Raw genomic sequence first — 24,559 nt, forward strand, 5'->3', positions numbered from 1 at the left:
CAAACTTTCAATCCTGAAGAATGGAAGGACGGTCTCACGCCCCGAAAGCAAACTTTTGGAAATCAGATAGCTAGTCTTATTTGGCAAACGTATCTGTACCATTGTAAAGGTAAAGAGAATTGTTTGAGGTACCTTTACCTCAAACAATTATGATTCATTGGTGAGTTGTTTTAGAGACATTTCTTTGAGCAACAGTGTTTGAAAGGCATGCTGATACCATGTAAACCATGTTTTGTTGAGCATATTCGTAGATGTGGTCTTGCGGAAACTTTTACGCCTCTCAAGTAAAAAGTTTCAGTGTTTTACATAATGTTTCTTTAAGGATTTGATTATTTTTGTGTGTATGCTTTGTTTTACTATTTATTTGAGATGCACTTTGTTGTCTTGACATATAGTGAGTAGACTAGTTGAAACAAATGTTTTGCGCAGCTCTGTGGATGACAAGTAGATTTAGAGGTCACTGTGTTCACCAGGTCTATGAAGCTCTCAGAAGAAACGAAGATAACCACACGACATTAATGAATAAGAGCTGGCAGCTTAAATCGGCCCTTTTTATCTAATTGAAAACGATGGCCGGCGTGGTGCGCACCCTCAGCCGGTGTTTGCTCCCTGCCGAGGCCAGTCAAGAGAGGAGTAACGGGAAAGACCGAGTGCGGGACCGAGACGTGAATCAGGAGCGCGAGGCGAAACGGCGGAGTCGCGAGATCGATGCCACGCTCGCGCGCGAGAGACGGTCGATCCGCCGTTTAGTGAAGATACTGCTGCTTGGAGCCGGAGAAAGCGGAAAGTCGACTTTTCTCAAACAAATGAGGATTATCCACGGTAAAGAGTTCGATCAGAAAGCACTACTGGACTTTAGAGACACAATCTTTGAGAACATAATCAAGGTAAGTTTTTCCCCCCCTATTTTTGAAAAACAATTCCTCTTGTATATCAAATGTTAAGCAATATAACTTTCCAAATATCCACCTCCTCCCCTCACTGTGCGTGTTGACGTTAGAGGTGATGTAGATCACTCCTGACAGCATCCTGGGGAAGTGATCTCCTAAATGTGCCTGTGTCACAAGTCCATTGTGGATAGTTAGGCTGTATTTATAAAATTTATCTACCTAGCTCAGACTCCAAAATCACGGATGCTGCTATTCCTTGATTGAAGAGATTCACCATTTCTGAGACAGGTCTTGGAGACAGAGGCCTTGCTTGATACCACCGTCAGCTCAGTAAGTGCAGAGAGTCCCTACTTGTGACTGATTATAGCTCGATGTAAAATGGTTCCAAAAAACGTTTATTTCACCTTAATGGACCGAATCCTGTGATTTATATAGCCACAATGCAAGTTACATTTTCAGTTAAGGTTCAAAATTTGCTTCTGCAAATCAGCAGTCAATAACTCATTTGAATGATACAGGAGTGGAGTGTCTTTCTCTTTACCCCATGGTCTAAGCTGACTGAAAGAAGCTGGTTATAGTGTGATGGGTCGGGTCGGTTCGGACAGCTGTGTAATGGAAGCACGTTTTCACCCGTCTGTCAGACTAATCTCCTCCAAGTGTGTCCTGTTAGTCACAGTAATGCTGGCTTTAGTTGTCTGCCTGTCCCACGAGCCGGTGCTATAGTTTCTGGGTCTTTTCCCCCTGTGAGCGGGTCGTATGTGAAATGCTTTTGTGTTTTAACAACAGAAGCTGACTGATGTCTGTAGTTAGTGGGGGGATGTGTAAGGGATTATGAGGAAATGGAGATATAGAGTAGAATAAGAGGCACCAACTGTAGTATTTGTGTAATAGAGATATTATGTTTCCCACACTTATTGCAGTTTTAGCCTTGTTGAAAGGGAGGGGATAAAGGATAAAGGAATCCCTGCTCTTGTAATTATGAGAAAGATTAGCTTTGTGCTTTTGAACTCATTGAGCATCTCTCTCTCTCTCTCTCTCTCTCTCTCTCTCTCCCTCTCTCTCTCGTCTCACTCACTCCCTCTGTCTCCCTCCCTCCCCCTGTCTCACTCACTCCAACAGCTGCTGTTCACTTGTCAACCAGATCAGTGTGTGTGAATGAGTCTTCTGGTGTCTCACTGGTAGTTACTGATAGTGAGACAGATGTTCCCTCTTGCCTGTCAGAGTGACGGACGGATTCGCAGGAGAGCACTGATCTGACGCCCGTTTGTGGTGTTTGCCTTGGCCCTGTCTGCATTCTGAGCTCTTGTCTTAACTGATGTGTTCTTTGATTTTCACTTTTCGCACGTTGGAGTGGGAAAACATCGAAGTGAAATTGTCTCGCTGAGTCAATATTGAGTAAAATATAGTTTTTTTTGTTATCAATTTTATTAGTTTCGGAAAAGAAATGCCTTGTGCCACTTCATATTACCAAAAGAATAACCTTTCTCTGGGAGACCATTCTTCTGGTTTGATCAGTGGGGACACTGCTGGTTTTGTCAGAGTGCTGCCAATTTAGAGGCTTTGGCTTCATGGAACAGTTTTTACTTTATATGGAAAGGAGAGGAACCAGCTCTTTCATCAAGCTGTAGACCCAGCCTAAATATTCCAATACTTCCTGGAGAAATGCTAATCTTCACAATAATGAATAAGTCTTAAGATGGTGCTGTTAGCTTCTTCACTGAGGCCATCTTAACCAGCCTCCACTGGCGTCCCGCTAGTTCTAGCCATTCTAGTGTTTGAGGATGAAGCAAATCTATGTCTTTACCCCAGAGACTGTGATATACATCATCCAAACAGGCGAGTCCCAACCATGCATTGCCAACTCAAAGGAAGATGACTGAGTTTCTGGGGCATACACAATGCTGCTAGCTCCTACACACTATGTTTTCCATGTTTAACTAGACTATGTCTATTACATAGTCTAACCCATAATACAACACAAGAAAGACTTAATGTGTCAGAATGTGTCTGTGAATTTGGGATACACACCAGTCTGAATGTTGGCACTGTCTGTATGGTTCTATCACTTCTGTGTGGCTAAGTGGTACCAAATAAAACTCTGCTAGTGGTCCTGTGTATTTCTGTGTAAAAGTGATCACCATGGTATCAGTCAATGGGTAAATACCTAATAGCTGTCAAAAAATGGTTCTGGGCCCTGTTTGTGATGGAGAAAGCAAATGGCTGGTAGTGTCCGAGACTGTCAGCTAAACTGAGTCAAACAAGGGCCTCCTCGTTAAGGTAAAGAGTTTCTATAGGTTAACGGGCAGGAGCAGAGAAAGCTCTTTCTTAGGTGTGAGGTGTTGCATGAGGCCATTTGGGCTTGAGTGTGGGTGGAAGGAGGGGGGCCTTGTGTGCCAGCACTCTAGACAAGGTCATCCTGGGATGACTCCGTGCTGATAGTCCCAGCAAGCTATCAGTACCAGTGCTTTCAGCTGCAGACCCAGAGGAAATGTCTCTCCACAGTGCCCCCCCACCCACCACACACGCACACACACGCGCACACACACACACACACACACACACACACACACACACACACACACGCGCACACACACGCACGCACACACACACACACACACACTAGATGCTCCAAATGCAGCTATTTCATGGTCTCATCATCCCCCCCGGTCTGTTTATTATCGCCCTACACCTACCCCTGCTGAGGGCTGTTCCTGATGACAACGTGATATGATTGTGTGCCACAGAGTCAACTATGAAAACCCCCTGTATCGTGTTTTCTGTGTTGTGGCTGTGCTCCTGACAGTATGCTGAAGGAAAAAGGACATTTGATCAAACAGGACTGCAAAATGATTATGGTCCGAGTGCCGCCTCCATGCTTACCAGCTTTATTTGATGTTTTTTGTGGATTTCTTATCTTCAGTTCAGTTACATTAGAGAAGCAAATGTCTAATCTCTCTGTTTCTGTCTCTGACTGTCTCAATGTTTCTGCCAAAACCACCTGGGATCTCTTACATCACTCCCATTTCCCGTCAGACTGTGGAGATGCCCCTCCAAACCAATAACATGTCCTCCACTATTCTAACCAACTCTGTCTCTTGATCCAGGCATCATCTATGCAGGGTTATTTTTCTTCTGTTTCTTTCCTTTTCGGCTCATGAAGTTTTAGAAATGCTTTTGTGTTATGTCGGGAAACACGTCCCTATCAGAAGTCATGTGTCTGCTCCATGGGTGAGACCCTTCTGAGGCTCGGCAGGAAGTTCTTTTACTGGGCTGTCCTAACAAGTGACCTGACACTGACTGCTATCTGCGTGTTGATTAGACCTAACCTCAGTTTAGCCCTCGCACGTCTCCCTCTTCCCTCTAAGATGGAGGGCAATCATATCACAAAGCTCCTCTTCATCTCTGTGCTTGTCTGTGCATGTCTGGACAACTGGCGGGGCTGCGCTTCCTCCTTTTGCAACAAGCCTGAGAAAGTATTTTTGGCATGTAACTCACAGGGAATGTCGTGTTGTTGAGAGGTTCTGAGGTGAATGCGTGTGAATGAATGGGTGACTGCACAATTGGCATCATCTGCCTTCAGCACGACTGGAGAAATGTTGACTGCAATGGAATTATGTCCTCCTTTAAGAGGAAGTTGATCTAGCCAGTCAGAAAGCCCATAGGGTGGGTGTTTGAGAGGGCATGTTTCTCTGCCGCCTTCCAACTTTTTCCGGCACATTACTCAAAGAATCAGTGTTGGGCTCTCAATTCCGTGATAAACTTGTACAAAATGCAGAGGTCTTGGACGAACTGCAAAGCGATTGGATGTTGTTGAGTGATTGACCCGCTGCAGTGTTACAGAACCCATGCTGACTGCATTCCGCTCCAGCTTCTGCGGCGCTGGGGGGAGAGGGTGGGAGGTGCAGGATGTGGTTCACTGGGTGACCACTGCGAGCAACGTATTTCAAGCCCATCTTCCGGTGTGATAAATCCAGCGCGTGACGGGTGGAGTCATGGATTTAAGCTGTGGTTGCTCAGTGGCGGCAGGGGCGGAGACACAGTGCAGCTGTCGGGCCGCACCACGAATCCGCTGACGTTGCACAAACCAGCCATGGCCCGGTTTACAGCTACTCACGTGTGTCTTCAGGCCTTTGCTCTGGTTCCCAATCTTTTTAAGGAGTCGGTGTCGGTGGTTGTTGGGCATGGCAGACATCTTTTGTGTCCTCTACTCTCTGGAGAAGTCCCATTTTTGCCAAGGAGCAATAAAGGCGGTTTAATGCAGCAGGTTACATGGTGTCCGGTGTGGGCCTCCGAGTGGGAGGGAGGGCTCCAACGTCCTCCTGGAGTTTTTCAACAGCCTTAAAGTCAACTCGCACGGCGCCATTCAAAACAAGTGGTGGAGTCTTGTTTTGTTGAGCGTTCTCAGACACACTAGGAGCTCTCCTTGTGTTGAGGTGAGGTTTCGGTGGGTTTTGGAGCTATTTTTGGGAGCAAGCCATGACTCTGGGAGAGATTGGAAGCCCTGCAACTGACCTCTACAGTGTGATAAAGCAACTTTCTCTCTCTCTCTTTCTCCCTTTCTCTCTCTCTCTCTCTCTCTCTCTTTCCATTTCCCTCCCTCCCTCTCCTCTTTGACTGTGTTGGTGGGGGGCGGCCCACGAGGATCCTTTCCCAGATAGAGCCTGCCGGAAGTAGGTGAAAGGTCAGAGATGGATGAGTGGGTTTGGGACTGGGGGACTCTCATAGCTGAACAAATAGAAACAGAGAGAGTCTCCTACAGAAAGATGCCATTGCTGTCAGTTGACGGCACCTTGTCCAAGCTCCTCTTTAAGAGCTAGACATGACACAATATAATTTTTTCCTGAACTGATCCAGTACTGAAATCAGCATTTGAATGTTGCCTGATATTGATAGCATGGTGTGCAAAATATTAGCAAAATACTGTGGAGCTATGAGTGACTTGTGTGGATTTAGATTGCTGGAGATTTCTTTTTTAGTGCAAGATGTATTATATAGGCTATATATATTTAGATATCATGCATAGATATGAGAAATATAAATCAAAGTAAAAAAAAACTGAAAAACTTAATCACAACTTAATTCTTTTCGTTGACTTAGTGAGATGAAATGCATTAGCTTGGTCATTACCTGTGTGATTTTTAGCTGTGCTGTCCTTATTCCCAGCACGTGCACAAATGCACATGTGTGTGGTTTGAAGACTCACAGAGTGATTCACTTCATGAGCGTGGAGAAGGAGCTCCTGACCTCTCCCACTGCTCAGAAGGTTTCCGCTACTGTCTCCTTACCCCAGTCCTGAATGTAGTTTAGTTCATAGCCAAAGTGGAAACAACAGTGTTTTGTTTGGTTTTTAAAGAATGGGTTAATAAATAAAGCATTGTATTGTTGATTGTGTAACCGTGGTGGAGAACAGTGCCAAGATGCCATTTTGTCTTGCTTAAATGTTCTCAGAATAAACTATTCCCCCCACTCTGGACTGTCACAACTAATGTTACATATAGCAGTGCATCTCATTACATCTGGGAGTGCCTGGATATTTGAACACTGAACATAGTTTTATTACTAATTGTGAATAAAACTACAGTTAAACTCTACAGCTGTGTATAAACTATGGTCACATGAACCTGGCTGTTATCAGCTCTTCACTTTAGTGGCAAACTGATGAGTGACCAAGAGGATGTTGAGGCAAAGACCCGCCGGTCCAGTACCACATCCACTTCCTGGACCTGCCTCCTGGTTTATGCATTTGACGGTGCACACAGTGTCTGTTATTAGGCAGTTCCCTCACCCGTGTGGATGGAATACTAAGCACCACTGCAATAACGTCCTGCTCCACTAGCCCGTGGGGTCTCGGGGTGTGTGCGGGACGCGTCCTGCTGTGCCGTGTGCTGAAGCAGATACCTTTGGAGCGCTCAAAGCACTTCTCCTCATCGCAGACGTGAGCTGGCACAGAGCTCTAATTACCATCCCATACGGCTGGAAGCGGCACTGCTGTTGATGTAGTCTAGGAAAATAAGAAGAGGGAAGAACGGAAAGAAATGGAGGCCTCCTTGTGGGACTTTTAACACGTGAATTTTCATCTAGTATATCACCTAAGAGAGTTTCAGTTCTGGAAGTGTCTAGTTGAATGGTGCTACAGCTGTAATGAAGAGTCCATGGCCTAATGTTCCACGTGGAGGAGGCCTGCAAATGTTTCAGGGGTTCCTGAATGTTCTGAATGTCCTGCGACGCCACCCGTGCTCCGTGTTGTCTTTTTGGATGGGCCTGAACGTCCTCGGCTGTGACTTGTAGCTTCCCGTAGCCCCAGGGGTCCCGTTGTCAGGGCTGGCTCGGATGCCGTGCCATCTACATCCACAAGGGGCACCCGAGCCAGTCCTAGACTCCGGCAACGCAATCAGCAATGATCCGTCTCACCTGTTGCCATGGCTTCTTAAGGAAGCCAGTGGAGACGGATCATTGCTGATTCGTTGTGGTTATGCCGTTACGCTCTCAGCCTCTCTTGTCTTTCTCTGTTGCAGCGTTGGCCTCTGTAGGTGTCCCGTCACCTATCTCTCCTGTCTGTTTTTCTCTGTCTTTTTCGAGTCCTCTCCTGCGTCGCTTACTGACCTTCCTCAAGTTTTCCCCAACCTGTTTATCTTCCTATCCTGTTGCTGTTTGTATGGGAAGGGTTTTTTGTTTGAGTAGCCTTTTTGCTATTAGTCAGCTACTTCCCCTGACGTCCTTGTTTTTGCCTTATTTCTTTTTACGCGTTGAGCAGTCCGCTATTATTCAGGCGCTCCTTTTAGTTCTGTTATTTTTTGTGGCACTTGGTTCCACCTTTCTCTCGCTCTCTCTAACGCGGTGTGTGCGTCCCTACCACCGACGTTACACCCGTAGCCCCAGAAAAGCCTTGATCAGTGTGAGCTTCACGCCCACTACATGCTGCACAGGCCAGTCAGATATGCCAATTAAAAATGAGTGACAGTAATTGTCTTTCTGAGATTTTCTCTCTTTTTAGGAAATAGAAGTTGAATTTTTTTTTACACTAAATTTATAGTCTGTGCATTTTTGGCCATAAACTGTATTTATTTAGAGTTTTCAGTCTGATTTGCTTTCATAACAGGCATTGCTGTCTGTTTTATGCTTACAAATAAGTAAGTTCAATGAAGTTGCTGGACATTAAAGTTCATTAGATTTGCTAACCTAAGGTAGACTGTAATGGTGAAGCCAAGATCCTGCTACGTTTTAGAGCAGAGTCTCTATGAGAAGTGTCTGGGATGAGCAGGCATGACAAATCGATGACTAATGCGTGTGAAATTCTGTCTGTTTTATTTGCTCGCTTTCAGGGCACTCGAGTTCTGGTGGACGCCCGGGACAAGCTGGGGCTTCCCTGGCAGAACTCGGAGAACGAAAAGCATGGCATGTTCGTGATGTCGTTCGAGAGCAAGGCGGGCGCACCGGTGGAGCCCTGCACCTTCCAGCTGTACGCGCCCGCCCTGCAGGCGCTGTGGGCCGACTCGGGCATCCGGCAGGCGTACGGGCGCAGGAGCGAGTTCCAGCTGGTGAGTGTGCTTGACGGAGCAGCTGCGGTCTCACAAACCAACGACTCCACAGGTCTTCAGACGGGAGTGTTTCATCCTTCATGTTTAGTCTAGGAGAGTGTACACACAAATCTCGAACAGGTGACTGAGGGCGTGCCCATAACTGTCTGTGAAGACAGGTTACTCACAAAGAAAAAATCTAACAAAGCTTCAGTCTGAGATTTAGGAAGTGCAGAATGTTCTGAGCTAGCTGGATATGATCCCAGATTGATATGCTTGATATGTGAAGTTTCTCAGCAAGTTGGGAGGAAATGACCTGAATGTAATGTTAATGGGGCATCCCTACAGCATACTTGGTAAAGTTCTTAAGGTGTTGTTAATAAACATTTTGCTTGTGTTGTATTTTTTTGCGTCATTTTAACTGAAGTATTTTTATTTATGAAACTGGCCATTATAAACATTCACAGAATGTTTAAAACATTTTGTAGAATGTTGTAATATTCAAAAGAGACAAATGGCAGAAGCGACGTTGGAGGAGCGTCTGAGTAACCTCAGCGGAGTTTTCCTGCCATTCAGCTGTGAAGTAAGCTGAAGGGAGGGAGAGGACACATGCCTTCACATTCATGTCTAGATCCTTGCTGAGCAGAATCCTCTGATCATTTGTTTGTGCTTTAGGTGAACATTGTAAATGGCGAGGGTGGAAAAACATGTTTGTGCACTGACTCACGAGTGGGAGTATGTTACTTTCATTGTAGTCTTTAACGGTAAACGATTGGAAACAATAAATCTGATCAAGAGAAATGGCAGCAATAAAGGGAACTTTGTGTACAGCCTGAATGGAAGGATTTCAGTGGTAGCTAAAGAGAAAATGGACCCTAAGATTTTTCAGTGCAATCATAAACTGTTGGGGGGGGGGACGACTATTCAAATCATGAGCCAAAACCCTTAATTAAAGTGCAGAGTGCACCAAACAGACTGAAGCCTGGTTAATTGATGTGCTCCATGTTCACTGCTCAAACAGCTGCGTGTTTCAGATGAGGGCATCTCCTCCTGCTCTCTCTGCTCCACATGGCCCTCCATGTGTCCTGCTCATCATTCTGAACTTCTTACCATTGCCAAACTAGGTCAGTGGAGCAGAAGGCAAAGGAGGAGAAGAAAAAACCAGCTAGCCATCGATATGTGAGGAGCTCACTCGTCCATGGAATCTCTGTGATTTTTAAGGCTCTGCCTGTTTGCTTACGCCTGATTCTTGTGACTGTCTTCTGTTTCTGGCTTGAAAAGTGGTCAAATGGTCTTTGCAGTCAGTGGTCTCAAACAAAAACCCACCTGTTGCCACATAGTGTCAAGCGAGAACAGAAGTCTTCTCGCTTGTTACAGCTTTCTGGAAGCTAATGGTTGCCAACCCTTGAATGTCCAGGGGACGACCTTGGCTGGATATGCAGATGGATGCATTCCAGAGTCCAGAGGAGGAGAATTGGTAGTCCCCCTTTGATGAAGAAACACAATCTGCCCCTCTGATCACTTCCTGCCCCCTCTTGCCAATACATTCAACATCTGCAGTGTCTCTGCTGCTAACTCAAACCTACTACACACAAATCCAGTCAGATGGCCCTTGATGTGTGAGAACATCTTGATCAGATGAGACTGTTTGCTTAAACAGAGTGCTTAATCTGTTTCAAACAGACGGGAATTAGACGCAGGCTCTCTGCCACTCTGACAGAACCGTCTCGGAGTGACATGCGGGATTGCTCCTTCATTCATGCTACAGGTGGTACAGCAGGGTAAAGGAGAGTATAAGTATTTGATTCACTAGCCCATTAGGGTCGTGTAAGTTTTTTGTCTAGCTTCAGATCGAGTTTGAAAAGAGAGAAGTGCATGAATCCTTTCTTGCGTACATTTGCCCGGAGATTTATTGGAGATTTATTGTTATGAAGACTGGGATTTCATACTATGACCCCAGCTTCTGCTTTCCTGTTCTTTGTATGTATGTACAATGGTTGGAGTTATTATGTACATGATGTGCTGAGCCTGTGCGATCCACACCGTGGAGCTGGAAGGTCAGAGGCTGCCTACTCTGGCTCTTGTGTTCCCGACGCTGTGTGAGGGGGGATCTTGTTATCGGAGCGCTCAGGGGCACAGTGAGTGGGAGGATGTTACCGTGGTCAGTCAGTAAGGCTGTCGGAACGCAGAGCTAACATCCCTTTTGTCGTCCGGAGCCAAGGCCGTCATTTCTGTTCTCTGCGTTTCCTGCACTGATCTTTCTGAAACAAGACAGCTTTTGTGTGGACGCCCGCGTTTTCCCTCGCCCGACACGTTGCCTCTCAGCGCAGACTCCACCTTCCTGATGGACACTCCCTTGTGTAATCAGAAAAACTGGAGCTTTGCAAGCTCGTTGGAGGGATGTGAAAAATGACTGCCATGCTGCAAACCTGAAAAAGCATCTCAAAAGTCACTGCTCACTGTCTGTTAGCTGGGAGCCAGCAGGAGAGAGGGCACACATAAGGGCCAGCAGCTCCTCTCTCTGTCTCTCTGCCTTCCAGAGAGGAACATTAGCTTTGCCCCCATTCCTGCGTCCTGGGAGCATGGCTGCACGCAGAAGGAGTTCACGTGGCATACGTGGCTCGGCTGTACTCCATCAGTCAAACACACCCCCCCCCCCCCCCCCCCCGCTCCCAGATTATGCACAGGCCATGGGAGCGCGGGAACCGCCTCTCCTCCTATATGTAACCTGCCCTGGGCTACTGACACCTCATGCCATTACATAAAGGTCTACTGATAAGGTGCAATATTTTTTAGAAGGAAGTGAGGGCAAGGTTTATTATAATTTCTTATGATTATTACAATTATTCTTTTGACTTCCGATTATAGCTATGTGGCTCCTCTTGGTGTAGTTCAGAAGTCTTGAGTCTTTTCTCTTTATTCAAGATTGGCTAGACTGCTCAATTCAAGAATTAAAACGGGCTCAGAACAATAGAGTCCTGTCACTAAGATGTGAACGACCCTTCCAAACAGACGTCATTCATTCTCAGTTAGCCAGCCAAAGTCATTAGGCTCAGTGTTTGCAGGAAAGGCATTCTGGTCTTGTTGTGATTGGACACGATAGCTGCTTTGCTTAAAGGCTTTGGGGAGTTCACGGACAGGAAGTCTGTAATGCTGCTTTGTTGAAATTTGACATGGCTGCTCCAGAAAACCACTTTGGCTCCTAGCCATCGAGCAGACTAGTGAGAAGCTCTGTTTGTGCTCGGGTAGACAGCCCACGGACTGATTCAGACACGCAGTGACCTTCACCAGCACACAGTGATGTTTTCAGCATAAGTTTTGCCCTGGGGTCATTGTTATTTATTAATCACTATAGCTGCAGTAATTAAATGATTCCAATATCAACAGTTGCAGCTACATTTTAGAGTTTTCTAAGAAGATTCCCGATGGCTTGGAAATGGTTTACTTTTAAGATCCAGCATCGAATGGATTTCCCACCGCCGTATTAAATCTGTTAAACCCTGTTTAAAAGAAGCGGAGCAAAAGAAGCTGCGTTATTTTAGTCTGGTGTGAAAACTCTGCGGAAGTGTCTGGAGTCCCGTGCAGGCTCTTCTGAGATAAGCCTGCTAGGTGTTAATGGGTGAGCTCCGTCTGGCAGCAGCTGCATATCTCCAGACCTACTCTTGGCTCTGGACATGGTCGTGCCTTATATCCTCTATTTCATGACCAATAATTAATTTATATGCCTCTTGGCAGCATGAACTTGAATTACTGATCCGAGGTCAGGTTGCACTGAGAAAGAAACTGAGGAAATAGTCCTTTTTCCAGATTAATTTTGTCTTTATTTTGCTACAGATGGAGTGATTTCTTCTTTCCTTCCTCATAGCTGTATAAGTCACGGCCCACTGAGATGTCTCCATCAGGTGCTCCACAGGAGTAAGAGCCAGCAGTACATTGATGAACGTCGCTGGGATCTCCAGTTCATCACTATTTGTTTGTCTTGCGAGTGCTGTTGGCCTCGACAGGCAGTGCAGACTGCAACTGTAGCACTGAAGTTCACTGCATTTTATGCCCCATGCAAGTTAAGAGGTAAAGACATGGCTGTGTGGTGTCGATCTCTTTCCTAGTAAATATAGTTTGCTAAGTACTGGCCCAGTTGGGTTTCAGGGGTCGAGAGCCAATCTTGGCCCCAGAGGAACGCATTTTTGCCAGTGAAAGCATCCATGAAGACGGAGATGGAGCAGGCGGAGATGTACCGTGGGAGGACCGAACAGGCCACCATTTATCAGTGTGTGCTAAGAGGGAAGGAGTGCTTGGCTCAAACAAAGAGGCTCTCAGACGTGATGATCCAGAGATGATTATACTCACTCCACATTCTGGCTTGTGCTCTGACTTGCAGAGCGAGAGACCCAGTGCGCTAAGTGGCTCGCTAGAGGTGCTGACCCAGAGGTGCTGACCCAGAGGTTCTGACCCAGAGGGGCAACCGGAGCATCCAGCAGGTCTTGCACACACTGTCTCAGGAAAGAAGCTAACACGGGTACACGGGGAGGCCGAAGAGATACATTCTTGGAAGTTTTCATCAACCTCACTAAGCACAGGAAGGAATCGAATTCCTCAAAGTGCTTTTTCAGCACGCGATCCAAGATAGATTCTCCTCCATCACCGCACATCTGGGCGTCATCCAACATTCCACTAAAGAGATCGATTATGGGGGGATGCATCAGAGTTTCCTCCCACCCGAAGATGAGCACCGTGCCTGTGCCCTTCCTCTTATCCATTAGATAAATGCTGGCTTCACTCGTCCAACGTTATGAAGAATTGCTTTGAATTCCTCCTTCTCCTGATGTGTTGAGATATCCCACTTGCTCAAGAGATGTTGAAGTGAAGTAAGTGAAGTGTGGTAGATATCAGCGCCTCCTGGTGTCCGTGCTTGTTCCTTTTTTCACTTTATTGTACTTCTTTCTCTCTCCTCTCGCTCCGTCTTCACCCGGCAGAACTGCGACCCGTTTGATCCTGTTAGGTGGCTGATCCAAAGTAAGCAGAAGCACGGGGTCCAGCAGGAGGGCGTGTTTGTGTGTGGATGGGGCGGGGAGCGGCAGCCTGTGGCGGGACGTCGACGCTCCTCCGCGCGCCCGAGCGATAAGCAGCAGCGCTCGCATTCCGGAGCAGCTGCGGTTCTGGGCCTCGCTGGGCGGCCCGAGAGCTCCCCGAGGAGCCCGTGATTATGCCAGGAAGCCACTTGGGAGCGGTGTCTGCGGTGGCCATGTTTGCAAAGAACCACCCCACACCCCCGTCCCACGCGCGTGGGTGTCCCTGGTCGCCATTGCAAGGGTTGCCTTGTTTTTCCGACACGCTGTTGCACAACGTCGCACGCTGCTGGCTCTCCAAGACACCGCACTGGTGTCAATACGCTGTTGAACTTGCATTGGGTTCCTCTCTGGAGGATGTGCTGCTATTACCGACCACTGGAGCACAGCATGTGGAGTCAATAGCAGTTGGGTTTTAACACACTCTGTAATTAAAGGAAATCCATCTGTGTGTGTGTGTGTGTGTGTGTGTGTGTGTGTGTGTGTGTGTGTGTGTGTGTGTGTGTGTGTGTGTGTGTGCGCGCGTACATGCATGTGTAATAAGCAGAAGGCAAAGAATCGTCAGCGTTTCGGGGGCTGGGGGGCTGTCCCTTGCCGGATCCCTGTCTGCTCCACTGTAAATAATGTCCTATTGTTGATTCTCCACCTCTGAGGGAGCACAAGGTCAGGGAGGGGGGAGCCGATCCACCCCGGAAGACAGCCAGACGTTTTCATCCAGCTGAGCTCGCCTCCCTGAGCCGGGGGGGGGGGGGGGGCGACCGCAAGCCGCAGTTTCTCCCTCTGGAGTCACTGAGGCCTAGACGTTGGGGTCACACAGGGGTCATGGGGAGTCGCACTTAATTACCAAACTTAATTTGGGTGTAATTTGTCCAGATGTTTTTTAGGCATTATTTGTTTAATTAACTTGGCTAAGCTAAACGGGATTGATGTTGCAATGTAGAGTGAATGGGTATAATGGATGTATAGAGATGACTTTGGCTTGGAGATCGTGTCTCATACAACTTGCTGAGTTATCCAGTGAGTCAGCAAATATGATTAGCAATGATCGACAGGATAAGATGTCAAATGCTGCTTAATCATTTATGTACATGTTCATTGGTTTTCTGTTTCTTTCCTTTTCTACTCCTTTTCTAGTCTTTACGGGACACTGTGGGGTTCCCAGACGGGCTAGTGCAGGTGGCTCTGATTGCAGACCTGAACATTCTACTACCTCCGTTCTGTAATTGCTTCCCCAGTCAAGTGTTGCCATAAGTAAGACTGCAGCCTGATTCTGAAGGCAAGAGCTCTCAACCGCACTGTCTGTCCCGCAGGAGCCCAGCCCGATCGGCTCTGGGGTGTCCTGACCCGCAAGAGCCCAGGCTCTGGGGTGTCCTGACCCGCAAGAGCCCAGGCTCTGGGGTGTCCTGACCCGCAAGAGCCCAGGCTCTGGGGTGTCCTGACCCGCAAGAGCCCAGGCTCTGGGGTGTCCTGCGTGGAGATGCACTGGCTGGCAGTGAACTGCTCTCCATTGCTTCCTTTCCCTGTCAGAGGCCCTTGGCCAAAGATGCGTCTGGAAATTTGTTTGGCGTAACGGTTTTGTTACCCATTAGTTCACACTTAATCTGTAGTAGTAGTTGTAGTAGTAGTTGTAGTAGTAGTAGTTGTAGTAGTTGTAGTAGTAGTAGTTGTAGTAGTTGTAGTAGTTGTAGTAGTAGTAGTTGTAGTAGTAGTAGTGGTAGTTGTTGTAGTAGTAGTAGTAGTAGTAGTAGTAGTAGTAGAAGTAGTAGAAGTAAATCTTTAATTATTGGCATATTTCAAGATACTCCAGTTTGGTGTACAAAAACATTGAGAGCAAAAAGAATAAGGATGGAGAATAAAATAAAAACAACAATAATATTGTGAGTTGTGAATAATAAAACGCCCAGACCAGCTGCAGTAATTGTGTCCCCGAGACGCCGCGGTGAACAGGGCGACTAACGCTTCTTCACGTTGGGTGTGAAGAACTACAGTGGAGTTGCCCACTTAACACCCGTTCAACACCAAACATGTGCTGAACATAAAAAAAAAAATTTTAAGTGCACATGACTAACTTTTGGACTTTTATATAATACACTTTACAATTGTGTAAAGTTTAATATATTGTATAATAGAATATCATAATGCTGCACAGGGTGGTATGGGGCGGGTCTGCATGAGCGGCGGGCTGGAATGGGGCGGGTCTGCGTGAGCTGTGGGCTGGTGTGGGATGGGTCTGCGTGAGTGGCGGGCTGGTATGGGACGGGTCTGTGTGAGCGGCGGGCTGGTGTGCGGCGGGTCTGCGTGAGCGGCAGGCTGGTTTGGGGCGGGTCTGCGTGAGCGGCGGGCTGGTTTGGGGCGGGTCTGCGTGAGTGGCGGGCTGGTTTGGGGTGGGTCTGCGTGAGCGGCGGGCTGGTTTGGGGCGGGTCTGCGTGAGCGGCGGGCTGGTTTGGGGCGGGTCTGCGTGAGCGGCGGGCTGGTTTGGGGCGGGTCTGCGTGAGCGGCGGGCTGGTTTGGGGCGGGTCTGCGTGAGCGGCGGGCTGGTTTGGGGCGGGTCTGCGTGAGCGGCGGGCTGGTTTGGGGCAGGTCTGCGTGAGCGGCGGGCTGGTTTGGGGCGGGTCTGCGTGAGCTGTTGGCCTCCTTCCTTCACTCTCGGCTCTGTCGTGTGTCATTTACTATCTGCAGACATGCTATGTCGAGAGCCATAAATCCTGGCCTGCTATTGGCCAGCGCTCCTGTCTAGGCTGGTGTCATGTGACTTGGCCCACGCTCTCCTGAGCCGTCGCTGTGGTCTCACGTCCTGTCTGCAGGCGCCGTGCCCAATCACACGGTCCAGGTTCGGTTCTCAGCTGTGCCATGTGCAGCTGCCCAGGATGGGAGTAGCTGTGCTCAGAGGCCTTTTCATTAGGCTGTTTATGTTGGTATTACATGGACACATTGTAGCTTCTGTAGCTTCTGGCCACAGATGGCCACCCTGCGCACATTGCGGGGGAGGATAGTGAACTCTGCTGCAGACTGTAACGTTGCTTCTCACTTCTCTGTGCCCCCTTCTTATGGGACACCAGGCACTAAATTGAAGTTTGCACTCTGCACTGTTTGAGGCGGAGGATTACTCAGGAGTGATGGACTCTGGGAGGCTTTACCCATGATCCCCCACTCTGCCTTCATCAAACTGCGGGTCCCACTCTTCCGCTCCTTTCATGTGTGTTGAGAAGCATCTGGGGATGAAGTAAAGGGATTAGCGATTGATATGAAGTTAGAAGCGCTGGTGGAGGCGGCGACTGGCTTGTTTTCTCAGTTCCAAGCCTGTGGAGCGCCGAGCAAAAGAAGAAAATCTGAGTTTTTGCACCCCGCCGGGTCCTTGGATGTTACAGGCTTGTCAGAAACGTCATCTATGGATGTTGTTTTTGCCCTGTTTTTTTCTCTCCTTCACTCGCTCTCTTCTTTCTGTCTCTCGCCGGTTTTCGGTTCCGCCCGTCGATGATTTGTTTCCCGGCCTGTCTGCAGTTAATGCCCCACAGGGGCCCCTGTCAGGGCGGAGGATAAGATTGAGGTGGGGAGTCTGGCGTGAGCAGGCAGACGAGGAGGGAGAGTCAGACGGGTCACCTACACCACTCCGCAGGAAGGGCTACGGCTGACGCGGGACACGTCCCTGTCTGGTCTTTCCAGCATACACTTCTACAACTTCTCCACCGTGATTTCAGATGAGAAGACAGCCGAGAGCCTGCGGGTGGGGAGGGGAGGACTGGGGAGGTCGTGCTCCATTTGTAAGTCGCTCTGGACTTTGTTGGGCAGTGGTGTACGCTGACACATGTCACAGACATTCCATGAATGCTGGTTATCGCCCTGTCTGGTATGGACGTCTCCTCCGACACTATCTGGTTAGTGTATGAGTCACTGTGGGCTGAGTGTCGAGGGCAGTCGTGCATTAGACGAGACAGACCCAGACCCAGGAGCCTACAGGTTCACTCCACCCGTCTTCTAACACACCTGGTCCATTTAATCAAGGTCTTCAGTAACATCTGGATATTGGAGCCAGGCATATTAGCGCTAAGTGCACAGGACAGTAGACCTGCGCGTGCACAGCTGAGAACGCCAGCCTGAGGCAACGGGGATGAGACGCAGCCACTGAACTGAGAGTTGTGCTTCGTGGGGTTTTTCTGGTAATGCTGCACCATATGCAGCAGCTCTGGGTGGAGATCATGGGACCTGGAGAAGACCCTTTGAGATGCGCGCACATCTGTCTTGGCTTCTGGGGCCCTGACAAGGCAGAGGGTGTGCGCTCAGGGCCCCGGAAGGCGAAAGGCGTGTGGCGGTCAGACAGGGAAGCGGGCGCACCTGTTAGCATGGAGCACCATGGAGTCTGAATCCAGGCATCGTGGGGGATGTAGTTCAAAGGGGACCCATCTGAAGGTATGGGCCTGTCAGTCAAGCTGTGTGACTGCACAATATCATCCTGGATATGAGCGCTTGGCACCGTCTGCTGAGTCCGTCTAGTGCCAGACTCACGTGACGGGAAACGTGTGGCAGGGAAGGCAGATGTTAGCTTTTTCCAAACAAGACTGATGATATGCAAAGATAATATAATATGCAAAGGTTGGGAAATGCAAATCGGCTACAAATAAAGCAGGTGATGAATGAACAAAGATTTATATTAATATACACAAACATGCCATTTAAGCCCATAAATTTTAGATCAGGGGATTTGACCACTAGAGCAGTGCAGGCGTCCTCCATGTAACTCGCATGCTGAAATCTCACTGCAGGATTAAGTGTCTTTTATTTGAAATTGTGGTTTTTGCTCATATCTCGTACTTAAACGCATGGAGCTCACATGACTGTTACAGCAGTAACACTGTCCATGTGATTGTTTACATATTTCAGACATTGTGCAAGTCTTGGCTATGTTTGTAGAACTCCTCGGTTCTCATTCATTTTCCTTCTACTGGTCTGCCATTGGAAAAACAAGGGCTATCCAGGAAGGATCAAAGCCCAGGTTTACAGTTACAGCAAGATCAACACGGATGGCCCAGGCCACGGTGCTGGACGCGCTGGTGAAGGTGCCGCAGGATTGATAGGGCTTCTCCTTGTCTGTCCAAACCAAACAATTAATCTCTCCCCAAGGAGCTGGAAAATCAAGACTCGTTTTGTTTTGCATGAAGTTTGTTTACATTCCATCAGAAGCCGATGTTGCCACTACAAAAGACGCTCTGCCTTGCTCTCTGGACCAGGACACAGAGGAAGCCGTTCAATGGGCCAGTTCTTGCCATATTTTGCAAAGGCTATAAAGTCATTTGAAGTTGTGTCCAGCAAAGCTATTATTGGTCTGTGAGGACTGGTGGAGTCTATAAAATTCTGTTTCAAGTCCAGAGAATTGGATGGGTTGTGTCCTAATGAGCACGGGAAGTCAGGTTTCTCAGTGGTGTACTGGTAGGAGAACTGGATGCGATTCCCAGGAGACAGCCCCCCTAGTGATGCGTTATAACGACTTGTGAATGTCCAACCTGATGTACACGTAATTTGAACTGCAATTTGCCTGTATTTCAAATGGGTTCTTCCTTTTCCAAAGAAAAACACAGTTGGCACTGCGTCTGATTGAAACTGAGATAGAGAAAATGAGGATGGAGTTTTGCTCTCGTCTCGGTCTTTTTTCTTCTTTTTCTTCTTCGGAGTGTTGAACATGTTTTTGCTCCGAAGCTCCTTCCCTCCAGCCTTCTCACCACGGCCTTGCCGACGGACTGTGTGGACCGCGGGGGCCAGCGGGGGACTTTTTAATTTGATTGCATTTCAGTGGCCCCTCCATGTGCTGTTTATTTGTAAGGGGTCAGAACAAGCTCCAACGCTACAGGTCACTGAGGGGGTGGGAGGGGTTAAGACTTCTACCTCCACTTGTCTTGAAGGGCCTTCCCCTCAACCCTTCCAGGAACCCTCGGTGGGCGTGGGTCATCCGCGCTAGCTACAGCCGCCATCTGGGGACTGTCCATGACCACGTTCTTTCCCACACTAGAAGTGTGGTGTCCAAGCCCAGATCGGTCCAGGGAGACTGGGCGGAGGAGGAGCTTGGGAGGGGGGGGGGGTAGCTGCGAAGTCCTTTATATAGTGCTCCCCCTCTCTCTCTCTCTCTCTCTCTTTCTCTCTCTCTGAGCTGTTTGGACACAAATCCCTTGGTGGTGCTTCTTGCTGTCGCTATAGCGCCGAGGGGAGGAGCCAAACGGGAGTCACAGTGTCCCGTCCGCCCAGTGCGCCAGAGGGCTTTGACCTTGATTACTGCACAGTTATGTGGTGTGAGCGTCAGACAACAGCTTTCTCCCTGTTTTGTGTGCGTGTGTGTGTGCGCATGTGTTTGTTTCAAGGAGTGATAAAAGCCACAGGCACAGATATAAGCTCCTGCCTGTACTGTGTTAGTCCCTGGGGATGGTTTGATGTGTATGTTAGCATGTGTGAAGGTGGGGTGTGGGTGCGGCCTATGGCAGAGGGGTGGCGCTGTGGTGCCAATTCTGTTTTCATCCACAGCTGTTTCCTGTTGGGATTATGGGCCAGGACATCGGCCAGTGTGTGACACACACACACACACACACACGCGCGCGCGCGCGCATATTACAGGACACAACTGGTTCTCGTACACAATGCCCAGTGAAATACCAAGGCCACAACATCTACCACCCAAAACGCATTCAGTAGAAAAAAGTCAGGAACTAAGACTCAACACTCATTTCATTAGGGTTTTGTATTTGCCCATTTCTGGAAATTCCGTTTATTTATGGAAAATGTTTAATGCCTTTCTGGAAAGAAAAACCAATGGAAACTTCAAAGTTGAGCAACAACTGGATCAGTAGACAAGTGCTTATGAGGACAGCAGGCTTAATTGATTCCTGGAAGGGGCCAATGTTGACTCACTTAAGACTCGGGCATCTTTTCACACACAGCTTTTTCTTGTGCTCTGGAGTCTGCAGACCTTTGACCTTTTTTTCTTTCTGTTTTTGTGCCTGTTTTTAAATAAACAATAACAACAAGAACACCAGAGACCCAGTAATATCTGCAAAAGGAAGATGAATCTGTATGACCAGGGTTATGGATGAAGTTCTGTAATGCAGGAAGAGCATAAAGCGTTTAAAAATGTGCTTCTTAACCAACTGTTAATGTGCTCCAAGATGGCTCTGGGGGGCCTGCTTTACATTCAACATATTGCTTCTGTTTTACTGCATGAGACGTTGGAGGAGCATGATTGGCCTGCCTTGTTTCAGTGGGGGGTACGCCGTGTTCATTTAGGTCTGGGTCTTCTCCAGTCTGCTGATGGACACTGTACTGGTGGAGTGTTCTGACTAATTCTCAGACAAAGATAGGAACATCCTGTTAGTCCCAGACTTTCCATTCTCAAATTAGAACAGTTCTGGAGCGCCTGATTCTGCACCGCTTTTGCTTTGAGAATTTTAAAGGGAGGTTTTGCAAAGACAATGCTGGACTGATCATTATTCTAACTTGTTTCTGTATATCCACGCTGATTTGGGGCTGGGGTATTAACGAGGTCATAGATATCGGGATGTAATATGTGTCATTTGCTTCTGTTAGTTCTCTGTAAAGAACCAAATTTCCAGTGTGTATGAAACGTGCTATACAAATACATTTACCTTGGTGGTGTAATCACATTAGTAAAATGTGGGACTGATTTGGCTTCCGCTAGTGAAATTATGACGGTGAACTCAAACTGCCAAAGTCTAAACAGACGCACACTATTCTGCTGTGTGCTATAAAACTCACCATGTGACTTTACTTTTTTTTTTTTTATAGAGTGAATCGGTGAAGTATTTCCTGGACAATTTGGATCGGATTGGGCAACTGGTGAGTCATGATACCTCAGCATTTTCGTCTTCACCCACTAAACTGTGATAGTGAATAAATCATACTGCTCTTCCAAAAGCACTTTTTTCTGGTTAGCTGTTCTTAGGACATAGCAAACACCCTGCTCTCTGATCTGAAAATGTTATCAGCAAAACATTTATGCTTTTTTTTTTGTTTGTCTGCTGCTTAGGACTGGTTGTAATAAAAACATGGATGGATCTATGGTTCATGACTTATGGACACCTCCAGGATCTGATCAGATCACTTTGAGATGGTTGATAAATAAGTTGTGTTTAGGTGGTTCCAATGAAGTGTCAGTGCCTGTTGTTCTGGAGGATTAATCTTGTTTGTTCCACAGCTAAGTAACAGGGTGGGGGATCTGTGCACAACCCAGAAGAGCTCTGCCCTCTCATGGTGTGCTGGTGTACAGGATTAGTCACTGTGCCTTAGTGTTGCCAAGAGCTTGGCTAAGAAAACATGTAGCTAGTCTCGGATGAGTACTAAAAAACAAGAGGGCTGGACATTTATTGTTTATTGAAAACCAAGCCTGATGCCAAAAGAGTCACGTGAGAGGCTTTTTAAAATGGAAATTACATGGGGGAGACCATCTTGTCTTGCTATAGTGTTAAAGTGCTGAGGTCTTGTAAAGTGAAAATTTATGTGCTGCAACTGGCCAGGGGACCCCCAAGTGACCACTGAGAGGCTAGCGGAATTTTACCCACAGTATTACAGATATTACCCTGATTACAAAGGGGGGCTATCATGATGGAGATTACCTTAAGCAGGTTATAGACCTCAGCCACCACATTCATTCCATGCGCTGAGACTAGGGGGCCCTGTCTGGACTGCTTTGTGATAAAGGTTCTCTCCAGCTGTGTCATTTAAAAACAATACAGTAGAATGATCCATATACAGTATAATGATCCATACTTTGGCTAAACTACTATTACTTAGTTCAACATTTCTAATTTTAATGTTATTTTATTACTAACTAAATCCTTATTTTTGACCCAAGTTCTCTTTCCTTTTTGTTTTAAAAAGAATTATGTCCCAAGCCGTCAAGACATTCTCCTGGCCAGAAAAGCTACCAAGGGCATTGTGGAACACGATTTTATCATCAAGAAGATCCCCTTCAAGATGGTGGACGTTGGTGGGCAGCGGTCACAGAGGCAGAAATGGTTCCAGTGCTTCGATGGGATCACCTCCATCCTCTTCATGGTCTCCTCCAGCGAGTACGACCAGGTGCTCATGGAGGACCGTCGCACCAACCGGCTGGTGGAGTCTATGAACATCTTTGAGACCATCGTCAACAACAAGCTCTTCTCCAACGTGTCCATCATCCTGTTCCTCAACAAGATGGACCTGCTTGTGGAGAAGGTGGGCAAGGTCAGCATCAGCAAACACTTCCCTGACTTCCGTGGTGACCCGCGCCGTCTGGAGGACGTGCAGGTCTATTTGGTGCAGTGCTTCAACCGAAAGCGTCGCAACCGTAGCAAACCCCTGTTCCACCACTTCACCACGGCCATCGACACTGAGAACATCCGTTTCGTCTTCCACGCTGTGAAGGACACCATCCTTCAGGAGAACCTCAAGGACATCATGCTGCAATGACTACGGAGCTACTTTGCAATCCTAGGCAGAATGAAACTATACCACTGTTCAAAGGAGTCTGACGCTATCTGGACATCACGTTACCCAGTTTGAAATGGATATATGAATTTACATTAAATCAGTAATGATTGCTGTGGTAAGCAGTGTTACAGCTTTTTGTAACATGGAGGCAAACAGGTGACCAGCTCTTTGGAAAGGAGACCCTGAGCATGCTTGGTGCAATGTTCTGACCTGCAGCACTATGTAAAGAATGATGACACTGAGGACTGAGACTATGAAACTGTCTGTGAAATTAAATGAAGCTAGGATGGCAATACATGAATATGGAAATATTTTGGGGGGAAAAATACCACCGAGTCCATCAGCGGACTTTGTCTGTGTGTATGCGTATGAGGAGCAGGAGGGAAGCAATAATTTCATAGCAATAATTTCATCATGTCAGGTCCTCTCAGAGTTTACTCATTGTATTTAAAGACAAAGTTAGTCACGATGAAGTGAAATGACTCACCGACTTCCTGACTGCTTAGAGTCCTGTGTCATCTAAGTGACTTTCTCTGATCCAAACTCTTATTAATTATCTGGTAGAGTGCATAAAAATGTCCAAAAGAAAAAAACCCGGTAAGGTTTGAGCATTGCTTTTTAAAAACGATGAACCTCAAAATGTCCAACACTTCTGGTTCAAAGTGGTTCTTTTGCAGTTGCACATTTTCTTTCAACAAGGAGTATGATTATATATATTATTATATATATATTATCCATATTATTTCAGTATAATAGAAGCCTCGTATCTAACCCTAGCGAGGTCTTTTAGGAGTGTTTATCTTTCAGTTAAATATCACGCTACATGCAAAGTGTGTAAAAATATTGTTTTGTACATAGGATTACATGATTACTTTTCCAGCCATTTAAAATATTTACCTTTGTTTATAACTTTAAATGTCTCTGCATCAACATACAGACATTTTTCACTCACTTGTAAAGTTAAAGTAGAGTTAAAGCACTGGTAATCTCATTCAACAACCACTATCTTCACATTTGCAAGGCACTCGTGATGTCATTTCTGCACTGCCTTTAGATATTGACCTTGAAATGTGAGAATTATTCAGAGCCCACTACATGTACTGCAGCAAAGTTACCTGCATTTTCAACATTTTGTGTTGCGTATTCGGTTTACCAGACTGCACGGCTTTTCTGGGGAGTGAAAACCAGGAGCTAAGCAGCTAGCAGAAACTGTCTAAGAGGGATTCTACAACAGGGTTCTGATCTCCAAGTGTGTGGAGTCCCCAACCGCACCCCACTTTGTCCTCCACAGCTCCGGCAGGGGAAATCTGCTGAATTCCACTGTGGAGGAGCAGCTCTCCGTGTGCAGTGTGCTGTAATTTACCGGGCTGCAAAGCTCCCCTATCGTCGGTACACTGCGAAGTCCCAGGGGCTTTCCTGGATGGCGAGGGCTCCGTCACACGCCTGACTTCTGCCGTGGCCGCCCGCTTCATCACAGGCAGCTTCTGCGCTCGATGACGCCTTCAAGCGGCCTTCCCTGCACTGGTATTGTGCTGCGACCACATTTATTCTGATGCATACTCCCATTCCTGTGAAACGTGTTATAAAAATGCATCTGATTCTATTAAACCTCTCACTTGTG

General features: G+C 47.3%; 1 protein-coding gene across 1 annotated transcript; it reads left to right on the forward strand.

Annotated features, from left to right (window-relative positions):
- Nucleotides 1-24,559, forward strand: gna12a (guanine nucleotide binding protein (G protein) alpha 12a). Its single transcript, XM_077009204.1, has 5 exons — nt 1-160; nt 474-887; nt 8,213-8,428; nt 21,256-21,306; nt 22,348-24,559. Exons 2-5 carry the CDS (start codon nt 570-572, stop codon nt 22,915-22,917), a joined length of 1,155 nt encoding a protein of 384 aa, XP_076865319.1. The 5' UTR covers nt 1-160; nt 474-569; the 3' UTR covers nt 22,918-24,559.

This window comes from Brachyhypopomus gauderio, chromosome 6 (genome assembly GCF_052324685.1).
Source record: "Brachyhypopomus gauderio isolate BG-103 chromosome 6, BGAUD_0.2, whole genome shotgun sequence".
In the NCBI taxonomy this organism is placed as follows: domain Eukaryota; kingdom Metazoa; phylum Chordata; class Actinopteri; order Gymnotiformes; family Hypopomidae; genus Brachyhypopomus; species Brachyhypopomus gauderio.

Excerpts from the sequence above, each read along its gene's own strand:
- gna12a (XM_077009204.1), top strand. The coding sequence starts at position 570 with ATGGCCGGCGTGGTGCGCACCCTCAGCCGGTGTTTGCTCCCTGCCGAG. Across the intron at positions 888-8,212 it reads TCTTTGAGAACATAATCAAG|GGCACTCGAGTTCTGGTGGA; the intron begins GTAAGTTTTTCC and ends GCTCGCTTTCAG. Across the intron at positions 21,307-22,347 it reads TGGATCGGATTGGGCAACTG|AATTATGTCCCAAGCCGTCA; the intron begins GTGAGTCATGAT and ends TGTTTTAAAAAG.